Source organism: Perca flavescens, chromosome 10 (genome assembly GCF_004354835.1).
Source record: "Perca flavescens isolate YP-PL-M2 chromosome 10, PFLA_1.0, whole genome shotgun sequence".
Taxonomy (NCBI): Eukaryota; Metazoa; Chordata; class Actinopteri; order Perciformes; family Percidae; genus Perca; species Perca flavescens.
In genome coordinates, this window is record NC_041340.1 from 34103685 (window position 1) to 34115203 (window position 11519).

At 39.3% G+C, this 11519-nt stretch overlaps 1 protein-coding gene across 2 annotated transcripts; it reads left to right on the forward strand.

Annotated features, from left to right (window-relative positions):
• The first annotated feature begins 4040 nt into the window (after positions 1-4040).
• On the forward strand, positions 4041-8705 carry smim19 (small integral membrane protein 19). 2 transcript variants are annotated; one of them, XR_003693572.1, is made up of 4 exons: positions 4041-4394; positions 5894-6018; positions 8082-8192; positions 8384-8705. XR_003693572.1 is itself a non-coding variant. In XM_028589860.1 (3 exons), exons 1-3 carry the CDS (start codon positions 4261-4263, stop codon positions 8138-8140), a joined length of 318 nt encoding a protein of 105 aa, XP_028445661.1. In that variant the 5' UTR covers positions 4041-4260; the 3' UTR covers positions 8141-8246. The 2 variants fall into 2 exon arrangements, 1 of the variants encoding a protein (XP_028445661.1); XM_028589860.1 differs by lacking the exon at positions 8384-8705 and having other exon boundaries at positions 8082-8246.
• The last annotated feature ends 2814 nt before the right edge of the window (positions 8706-11519 follow it).

Genomic DNA, 11519 nt, shown 5'->3' on the forward strand with positions numbered 1-11519 from the left:
ACCATGATAACATCGGTAAAGTCTTAGGAGACTTTTTTTTTTTTTTAACAGATCATATTGGGTCTGTCCACGTACTGTATGGCCGGTTTGGTATGGCGCTGAACTTGAGCTGGTTTCTTAAGCATGTGCATCTAACATTGAGCCATTCACTTTTCACAAGCAAGTTTTTTTTTTTGCTCTGTTCAAATATTGACTATAGCACTAACACCTCAGCTTTTTTTTGTGGAGTCGTAGCTACCATGCCATGGTCATGTTTTGCAAGGAGTAGCAACCAGAGATATTGTTTCTTTTGCGTGTGTGTGTGTGTGTGTGTGTGTTATTTTTTTCTTCTTCTGTCTACCGTGTAACAAACTCTTTCCCCGCAGCTTCTCAGCTGTAACGTGATGAACCACTGCGGTTATTGGCCCAAAAAGCCTGCTGTCATTTCTAATTTCTTTGTGTACTCCGCTCTCACCTCTCGTCTCTCTCTCTCTCGTCTCCTGTATAAAGTTATTAATAACAGCAATTATGTCAAATGCAGCTTTATGTATTCTGTAGTTTTGAATTAGTAAAACTCTATTTTGAAAAAATAAGAATTTTGAAAAGAAAATGAATTTAAAAAACAAAACAAAAACAAGCCAGTGTGATGCAACTAAGGTATTTGTGTATATAAGGTCATTGCTGATGATGAATGACGCGCAACTGATTAAATATGGATCAAAAAGGTTTGAGTGTAAACTGAACTTTTTGTCTTCCCCCTCACTGTCATTTTGTTAGAATTATTTCATAGCAGACACCTGTTGAGTTAGAACATATTTTAACCTTCGGCTACAGTAATATCATTGTTTGTACATGTACGTATTATTAGTTCCTTACAAGCCACTCTGGAGTAGGGTTGGGCATCGTTTGGATTTGAACAATTCCGATTCCAATTGCGATTCTTCCTTTTTGATTCCGGCTCTTATTCTCGATTCCGATTCTTTGAGTGGTGGAGTTGAAACGGCTCACATTCTTATTTCACAAATAAGGGGAAAGTTTTATTTAGATTCAGTTATGGGTTGCAGCTTGACGGGGCTTTTTGTCAACGTAAAATAAAATAAAGCCACACTAGAAGCGCCGCTTACTGTGCTCCAAGGCTGCAACACGACAAGCGCCTGGCCACTGCGGAAACCAAAAACTCTAACCCATGATCAGATTTGAAACCAAAATCCTCCACTGGAATTGTAATTTTCTAAACCAATCCAATTAGGAATCGTATCTCGATGCCCAATCCTGCTCTGGAGCCGTGTCGCCTGCAGTCGTCCTCTTGGTACCATCACAGGCTGGAGCGTGTTGGATAGCAGAGAGGCGGTGTTGGTGCTTCAGGCAGGACTGTGTGAAATCACTCAATGGTTCTGATTGACTGTAAACTTGACAAATAAACTTATTGCATCTGATTGTTCTCGTCTATCATGGCATTTTCTTCCAAGTGTGCATGCGTTAACTTGATCACATTTACAAGAAAAGGGCAGAGGCCGCAACATTACAGGCTGCAATCTGGCCTCGAAATAAAAGATGCAGAAATATATATATTTTTTTTATCATTTACATTTTTCTGGTTTTTATTTTTTTTTTTTTGGCAATATTCCTTTTTTTTTTGTCTTTAAACTTGGAATGTCAAATTCTCCATGCGCTGCTAACTAATGCTGGCACGTGTCTCTTATATGATCTTAGTTATCATTTTCAGAATCTGACAACTTTTTTGATGCCCTCAGGGAAATTGTTAAATTGCAGCGGGATTTAAGGTAAAAAAAATAAGAGAAACAAAAAATAGAAACTGAAATAATCAAGATCAGTTTTAATGGTGAGTGTCTTTTATATAGGCCTTAGTGGTCCCCTAATACTGTATCTGAAGTCTCTTTTATATAGGCCTTAGTGGTCCCCTAATACTGTATCTGAAGTCTCTTTTATATAGACCTTAGTGGTCTCCTAATACTGTATCTGAAGTCTCTTTTATATAGGCCTTAGTGGTCCCCTAATACTGTATCTGAAGTCTCTTTTATATAGGCCTTAGTGGTCCCCTAATACTGTATCTGAAGTCTCTTTTATATAGACCTTAGTGGTCCCCTAATACTGTATCTGAAGTCTCTTTTATATAGACCTTAGTGGTCCCCTAATACTGTATCTGAAGTCTCTTTTATATAGACCTTAGTGGTCCCCAAATACTGTATCTGAAGTCTCTTTTATATAGGCCTTAGTGGTCCCCTAATACTGTATCTGAAGTCTCTTTTATATAGACCTTAGTGGTCCCCTAATATTGTATCTGAAGTCTCTTTTATATAGACCTTAGTGGTCTCCTAATACTGTATCTGAAGTCTCTTTTATATAGGCCTTAGTGGTCCCCTAATACTGTATCTGAAGTCTCTTTTATATAGACCTTAGTGGTCTCCTAATACTGTATCTGAAGTCTCTTTTATATAGGCCTTAGTGGTCCCCTAATACTGTATCTGAAGTCTCTTTTATATAGACCTTAGTGGTCCCCTAATACTGTATCTGAAGTCTCTTTTTATATAGACCTTAGTGGTCCCCTAATACTGTATCTGAAGTCTCTTTTATATAGACCTTAGTGGTCTCCTAATACTGTATCTGAAGTCTCTTTTATATAGACCTTAGTGGTCCCCTAATACTGTATCTGAAGTCTCTTTTATATAGGCCTTAGTGGTCCCCTAATACTGTATCTGAAGTCTCTTTTATATAGACCTTAGTGGTCCCCTAATACTGTATCTGAAGTCTCTTTTATATAGGCCTTAGTGGTCCCCAAATATTGTATCTGAAGTCTCTTTTATATAGACCTTAGTGGTCCCCAAATATTGTATCTGAAGTCTCTTTCCCGATTCAGCATTGGTGCAGAATTACAGCCACTAGAGCCAGTCCCACAATGAGCTTTCCTTAGGATGTGCCATTTTTGTGTCTGGCTGGTGGAACGCATATTAATGTTAAAAAAATCTCATAAAGTGAAATGTTCATGCCATGGGACCTTTAAGCTTCTGCATGCTTGCCTTTGTAAACAATGGCGGTGCGTGGCAAATTTTACCGAGGAAGCCAGTGAGCTTGGAGATCATATTACCTTCACCCAGATATTTATTTTCATTAGACACTCATCACTTGTCCCGACAGATAAAAGTTTGGAAAACAAAGATCTTTGTCCACTTTTGTCCTACATATCAAGACAGCACTATGTTTTGGCAATAGGAAGAGGTGTAAGGAATTTGACTCCGGATTTTTGTTTTTCTCAAAGTACATACAAATGGGATTACTATAGACCTTTTTCACAGCAGACTTGTTGACATGTCATAGCAGGAAACGCACAGGTGTATTTAAAACCATTACTGATGGCTGCATTCCACTTAGGAGAGGTCCTGGTATTAAACCATTAATGATGGCTGCATTCCACTTAGGAGAGGCCCTGGTATTAAACCATTAATGATGGCTGCATTCCACTTAGGAGAGGTCCTGGTATTAAACCATTAATGATGGCTGCATTCCACTTAGGAGAGGTCCTGGTATTAAACCATTAATGATGGCTGCATTCCACTTAGGAGAGGTCCTGGTATTAAACCATTAATGATGGCTGCATTCCACTTAGGAGAGGTCCTGGTATTGTGCATGCTGACTCACTGAAATATCTTACTGGGACACTTGATGGAATTGAGCCATCATTAAGGTTATCAATTTCAGCTGTGCTTCTCCTACTATAACAAGTCAACATGTCTGCTGTGAAAAAGGTCAATTGCACAGATATAATACTAGAAAAAATAAAAAAAAAATAATATATATATATATATATATATATATATATATATATATATATATATATATATATATATATATATATATATATATATAAATAAAGGGGTTTAAAATGACATGGTCTTTTGTTGCACCCTGGTGTTATTGCTTCTTTTATAAAAAAAATATCAAATAAATTGTTCAAAACAGCATTTCAAAGATACAATGTGTCCGTTAGACAGCTGCTCTATATGTGTGAGTTAACGGTCTATTTCTCAGGATCACAATCCCCACTTGGACAGTAGGAGGCGGGCAACAACCAATAACGCGCCGCCAACGCGGATATGACGTCGTAGTGTTTACGTTTACTCCGCTCAGTTGAGTCGCAAGCATACTGTCTATGGTCGCAAGGGACCGTGAGCTAAAGAAAGTGGATATAATAGAATTTCTTTTTTTTCACATATATTGCCCGCACAGTTTTGGTGCGTAACGTTAGCTAGTTGTCGTGTTTCAATGGGCGGTCACGGCGTTTTGGGGAACGAGCCCGAATCTATCGACTACTCGGTGCACGAAGCTTGGAATGAGGCCACCAATGTCTACCTGCTGGTTATCCTGGTCAGCTTCGCCCTGCTGATGTACGCCAGAAAGTAAGGACAGTTTACACTGGCAGTCAACTCTTCACTAGCTTAGAATAGGTAGAGGTCAAACACAGGCCTTTGGTTCCCTCAGAGAGATTTCCCTTCGCGTCTTCTCTGAAAATAGCTAAATTCACGCCAGCCTCCATTGGCATTCTTCGTATTTTAATGTTTTTTTTTGGTTAGATGGAAATAAGCGTACTTCATGTGGCATTACCTAATATTTATTGTGGTCTTCTGGCTAATTCGGCATTTAAATAATCCTCCAAACTTAAGGTTTTTCTTTTTAATTTAAGTTATTGGTGTGAACACTGTCAGAAAATAAATGGCGATATCGTTTCTGACGACGCTGAAGTTTATATACTGTCTATGCGCTGAAGTTGGCTTCCGATTCGGCAGTTAAGGAGAAATTTAAGGGGAAATTAAACCCGAAGTTAGCAGGGAAACAACGTACATTGCTGAGTAACTGAGCCTCCGTTTTTTGAGCCTATTACTGTATCGAAGGCGTGTTCATTAAGGTAAAAGTATCAATTATGTCAAACACTTTTAGATTTGTGAAAACTGTATTGTCTATGTTTATTTGACGCAATAAAGGGAGATTTCACAAATTATTTTCACATGATGACAACTTTGAAGAAGGTCCACATTGGGAAAAAAAAAAACCCTATACCCAGACCAAATTATCCTAGAGAGGCTAAAGACTTACAAACACAGTTTCAGATTTGTAAGAATCTTAAGCCTCTTTTGGATAATTTGGTTCAGATTTGACAAGTCTGGGTATAGTGGTTTTGGATCTGGACCTGGTCCAGTGGGGTCTACATATTAATAAATTGCATTTTCACAAATAGAATAAAGCTTTCACAAATCTGTAACTGTGTTTGAAGAGTCTTTAGCCTCTCTGGGATAATTTAGTCCAGATTTGACAAGTCCGGGTATAGTGGTTTTCAATATGGACTTTGTTCAAAGTTGTCATGTGAAAAGAATCTGTGAAATCTCCCTTTATTGCGTTAAATAGCATAGACAATACAACTTTCACAAATCTAAAAGTATGTTTTAGACATAATTAGGGATGTTTACATGCTGAACCTTCGTTCCTTTGATGTTAAAAGTTGCACTTTTGATAAGGTTTTGCCTATTTTTTTTGTAATATAATAAACACTGTTACGCTTTTTGAAACTATTTCAGCGTGTGTAGGCCCATCAGTGCTTTCACTGAACACACTGAACACACTTTTTAAAAATACCGCGATAATACCGAAAACCGTGATCATTTTGTTCACTAGAACCGTGAGGTTAAATTTTCATACCGTTGCATCCTTAGTCGTTAAGGTAAAGTATTAATTATGTGTAACACGCCTTCTGTACAGTAATAACGGAGGATCAGTCACTCAGCAATGTAAGTTATGTTTCCCCTGCGGAATCGGAAGCCAACTTCAGCATTGCGATATTCGGGTACACATGTTCTCTCTCTCGTCTTTCCCTCTGAAATCTCTCTGTTTATCTCTAACTTAGAAACAAGAGGAAGATCATGCGGATCTTCACGCTGCCTCCCACCGTGGGCAGCAGCCCGGAGCCCAACTTCTACGACAGCCTGCAGAAGGTGCGCCTGCGGCAGCAGCTGGAGATGTACTCCCTGGGTGAGCATTGGTTTAGCATCAACGCTACACAGGACCCAAAAAACAACAGCCTGGATCTGGGACTACAATCCAAAATGGGTCTTTTGATTCTGTCCTATTCTAGAGAAAAATCGATAAAATTAAATAATCATGTTTTCTACACATTATTTTTGCTTAAACCTCAGGCAGTAAGTACTGTAGTTAGTACTTAAGTCCAAATGTTGAGGTACTTTACTTGGGTCTTTTTCTTTTCATGCCACTTTCTACTTCTACTCTGCTACATTTCAGAGAGAAATATTGTACTTTTTACTCCACTACATTCATCTGTTACAGCTTTAGTTACTAGTTGATGTTTGCACACAAAACACCTGTAGTATATAAAATCTGATGTTTTATTATAAATTAATCTGCCTAACAATACAACGGCCTACAAGTCCAGCTGAAATGATGAGACGATCAAACACTTAGTTGATAACCCTAACACTAAAATGCAAGGATTTTTCTGCATTGAGTACTTTTAATACTTTAAGTACACTTTCGTGACGATACTTACATACTTTTACTTAACCCTTGTGTTGTCGTCCCGTCAACCTTGACATTTTTTTTTTTTTCCAGTTTGTTTTTTCCAACGTTTTAAATCATTACATTTTTCTTCTACACATTTTCAGCGCTTATTTCTACATCCCATATTTTCTGATATAAAACAAAAATTTTAAACGGGTGAATGTGACCTGAAGTCAACACAAGGGTTAAGTGACATTTTCAATGCAGGACTTTTACATAACATGTATTTTTCACAGTGTGGTATTATAGTACTTTTACTTAAGTAAAAGATCTGGATACTTCTTCCGCCACTGTTTATGTAATCCCATCATAACTGATGCTTTAGTTCAATGACGTAGAGCAGGGGTCTTCAACCTTTTTTAAACCAAGAGAGACGGGGGAGGGACCCCCTACTGCATGTATTGTATAAAATGAGGTTGCATATACAATAACGTGCAGGGTGGCCTAAAGCCTTTGTACATACATGTTTTGCATAGAATACTAAGCTATTAAAATAGCCTAATAATTGTTGGCATGGTTTTATAAATCATGTATTAATGTTAAACATACATGTGGCACAGTGAATCCTTAGGATGAACTGTATCTGTGGATGGCCTTAGTGACTACCTTACCTACAGTATAGGCCAGTAACCAGTGGGGATTTGTATTTGCTGATAATATGTTGGATTCATGTTAAGACTTTTACATTTTGGAAAAAAATGAACAATAATTTGGAGGCCCCACTGCATTGACGCTGAGACCCCCCCCCCCCCAGGCCAGTGGTTCTCAAGCTTTTTTCAAAAATGTACCAGCGCAAAAAATGTTTGGTAGAAAAAAAAAAAGTCTCTAGAAAGAGGACCAGCGATAGATTTACTAAACAGCCTTGTACCTGGACATTTAAATGCTGATGGAAAAAGGAGACAAAACCTTGAAAAAAGACGGTAGAAAGAAGGAAGAAAGGCAAGAATAGGTCAAAAATAGTAAGAAAAACTTTGATCGGGGCGGCCTCTAGCTCACCCAGTAAGAGCGTTCGCCCCATGTTGGCCGAGTCCTACAGCGGCGCAGGTTTGAATCCGACCTGCTGCCCTTTGCTGCTTGTCATCCCCAATCTCTCTCCCCCTTTCATGTCTATCCACTGTCTCTATGTAATAAAGGGAAAAGCCCTAAAAAATAATCTTAAAAATATACTTCAATCAAAGAGACAAACTTCAAAAAAGCAATAAAAACTTTGAAAAACCACAGTAGAAAGAAGGAACAAAGCAACACTAAGGTGACAAAAAAGTGACAAACTTCGAAAAAAGCAGGAAAAACAATCTTGAAAAAAAGAGACAAAAACTCTTACGTACCTCCCGCAGTCCTCCAAAGTACCCCTAGGGGTACATGTACCCCGATTTGAGAAACACTGGTCTAGGGGTCTGTTTTTATGATCCCTGACCTAGGCCTTGATTAGTCTGAATAGGCACCTGTATTATGTTTCCATTCTGGCTAATCCAGACGTAAATTAAAAATGTTTTCTCCGGTCATCTGTTTTTGTTTTTCAGCCAGGAAGTTTGAGCAGCAGCAGGGCCAGACCGACAGCGTGCAGCTCTCCATGGAGTGAGAGCACGGGGGAACTCTCCCCTTCCCGTCGGAGCGAACTCTCCGAGCCCTTTGTGAGCGGAGAGGAAAGGATCGGGACGGCTGTCATGATCACAGAAAAAAAAAAATGCAGAAGACGCTCCTCCCATCCTAATTGTTTTTGTTTGGCTCCTCGAATGAGAAGCATCTTTATTCACCTTTTTTTGTGAATAATGTACTAATAATGACCTTCTGTCTTCTTTTCCATTGATTACGCGAGCGGTAGGTACAGCTGGATTGGGACGCAGCAGTGTGGCGTCCAGCCGGGACTCTGATGGACCGAGAAGTGATAAACCTGGAACTGCAGCAGATGTCACTCAGATACTCTAAAGTATGGCGTGAGATTAAAAGAAAAATCCACGTGAAGATTTCTTTTGCGCGCAGAACACGATCCTTCAAATTTAACATAGGTTCTAGTTGTTGTTTTTTTTATTATTTGTTTTTTTTACTTGTTTGTTCATTTCTTTTTTTGTGTCAGCTGGGTAGTAAAATTCAAATGTGAAAATAAAAGCACATAAACATAAAGCAGCTGAGTCAGCAAATGTTTTGATTATCAGACATGAGTTTATTTCTTGTTATATATAATGTATAATGATTGGTCTGGGCTTTATTTAACCATGTGGCTCAATTATAAAAATTTGATAGAAATCTTTGATGAAATTTTTTTTTTAATTTTTATTTTATTATATAGAAATATTTAACCCTGAAGTTGTCTTCGGGTCAAATTTGACCCGTTTCTATATCACAAAAATGGGATTCTTTCAACCAAATCGCCCAAAAATAAGAGGCTGTGATTATCCATCAACATACATTTCTCAGATCTTAACTATTAGTCAAAAATATTTATAATTTGTTTTTTTTAAACTCAAATATTAGGTATAATTTAATATGAATTAGGCTTATTGACCATTTTATGCAAACATAAGTGTAAAACTATAGCGTTCATAAGTTGGAATGAAGCTGTAACACAGAATTAGGTGGTAGTTTATACTTCATGCTTCATATATGTTCAAAACAGACTGACAACACAAGGGTTAAAGGGCCAGTTCACCCAAAAAGATCAAGTTTTCTCACTTACCTGATGTGGCGTCTCTCCGTGTAGACAGTTTCCATGATTAGCGCCGACTTTTTGGACCTCGGGGAGCCAACTGATCAGTCCGACTGCCTTTTCTGCCATTGGTCGGCTGTCGGGTTAGTGTGTCAGGGGGCTTACATGTTTTACCCCTATTTCCCCGTTACTCTGTATAATCCAGAGCGTGGTGTAAAATGTACTGTAGTTCCAGTGAAGTGGTGACCGAAAGGTTCGTGGACTGTCCAGAAACAACGATGATGATGGTGATGTTAAATCTTTTGCAAAGCTGGCAGCTCTAGAGATGGCAATATCAGCCCACCTGTGCTCTGATCCAGACAGAAATGTCCAAACAACTGCAGGATGGCTTGAGTCTCTACAGACACACATCATCATCCCCAGAGGATGAACCCTAATTACTTTAGTGATGCTCAGACTTTTTGTCTCTCTAGCGCCACCATGAGGTTCACATTTATTGTTTTAAGTGCCATAAAATGGTACAGACATTCCGGTTACACTTTACTTTAAGGTATCTACATAAGAGTGACACGACCCTGTCATGAACGTGTCATAAACATAAACAAGTCATAAACGTTTGACATAACGCTTCTTTTAGTAAGTCTCATTTGGTTTTTGTCATGACAAGTTAAGGTTAGGGTTAGAGTTCATGTGTATATGACAGTGTCATGTCACTCTTATGTAGGCTCGATGGTGTTTTAAGCCCCCCCAACGTCTCCTTCCAGGCAGCACTGCGACCGTTGACTTCAAGGCACCTAACCCTAACCATTGCCTAATCCTAGTGCCTTCCTGGCAACGCTGCCTGGAAGGAGACATTGGGGGGCTTAAAACACTATAAACCTTATGCAGATACCTTTGAGTAAAGTGTTACCGACATTCTTGGTCCCGGTGAGATTGTAATACATTCGACAGTCCCAATATATTTTTGTTATCTAGCCGTACCTGCAAACTCAGAAGGGCTGAAAAAGGTGACACATCATCACCATAAATTCCTGTTAAACGACAAAAACAACCACTGGATGGGAAAAGGGTATTTTACAACAACTTCAAATACAGCACAAGGCTGGCGAGGCGAATTTCAAGTGAACGCAACATCTGTGTCGATTGTTGTTGGAATCCTCTACAGTGAAATACAGACACACTTTTAAGCCCGAGACACACCAGGCCAATAATCAGCCAGTCTGGCGAGGTCGTTGACTCGAGTCTGTTCGGTGTGTCCCGTGCCGTCGTCTGTCTGAGGGGCTGTCGGCGTTCATTTTGGCCGACACGGTTTAGCGGTCAGCATTTTAACCGGGTTTACTCCAGCTGCTAGCTAACGGTAGGCTAACGTTACCTGCTGACGAGTGGTGTTATCGTTACTATCGTCCCGTGCGGCGAGGTTTCTGTTTCCTCTAACGTCCGTTTTCGGAGCATCAGAGAGAAGCGGAGGCATTTAAGTGGCATCTAAATAAGGCACCGAAATCCGCGTTGCTATTCGGTCCGGTAGATAACGGTCGTTAAGGCATCAGTGCCATATTAGCACTGGACCCCCCCCAAAATAAAAACTCTTCGGATCTACACGATTCACGTGGATGACATTTTCCCATTCAAAACGGCAATTTTCGCCGAAAAACGTCAACTTTGCAGGTATGCTAGCGCTGTGTATGCATATGTACAGTTTAATACTAGAGGGCAGCGGTCCCATTCATCAGCTGTCCAGGGAAGTTTCTCTATGCTCACCTTCAAACTCATTGAACTAGGAGAAATTCTGTGTCCAGCAGTTCAACTGTAGAAATGAAAAATATTTGCATATTCATTTGGGATTTTTCAGTGAGAGAGAAGGAGCAGATAAAGTAAGTCAAGAATTGCTAACTATGTTATTGAGCTGGAGGGGATATTTAAATGTGTCCAACGCTTGATAGAAGTAATACATTTTAGCATGATAAAAATCCAAACTAAAATGGCGAACATGTTAGCTTATAGCACAATTGAGTATAGCCTCAATGAGCTGCTAGCTTGGCCGACCGTAGACTCTTGTTTAACGTTAAGTTTTCCGTGTTTTGAGTACCGCAAATAAAATCCAATTTACCATGGTACTTGTGCAGCGTCAGAGACAGGTATCTTGAAACCAAAATGTCCATGAAACAGGAGTGGTGTGTAAGAAAAAGTTTGGTAATTATGGTGAACCGAAAACAATAAAAGCCATCGCCATTCATACGTCGACGGCACAGCATCTCACTCCTTTCATATTACTCGAGAAGCTCTCAAATAAAGTTGTATTTATTTACACTGAACC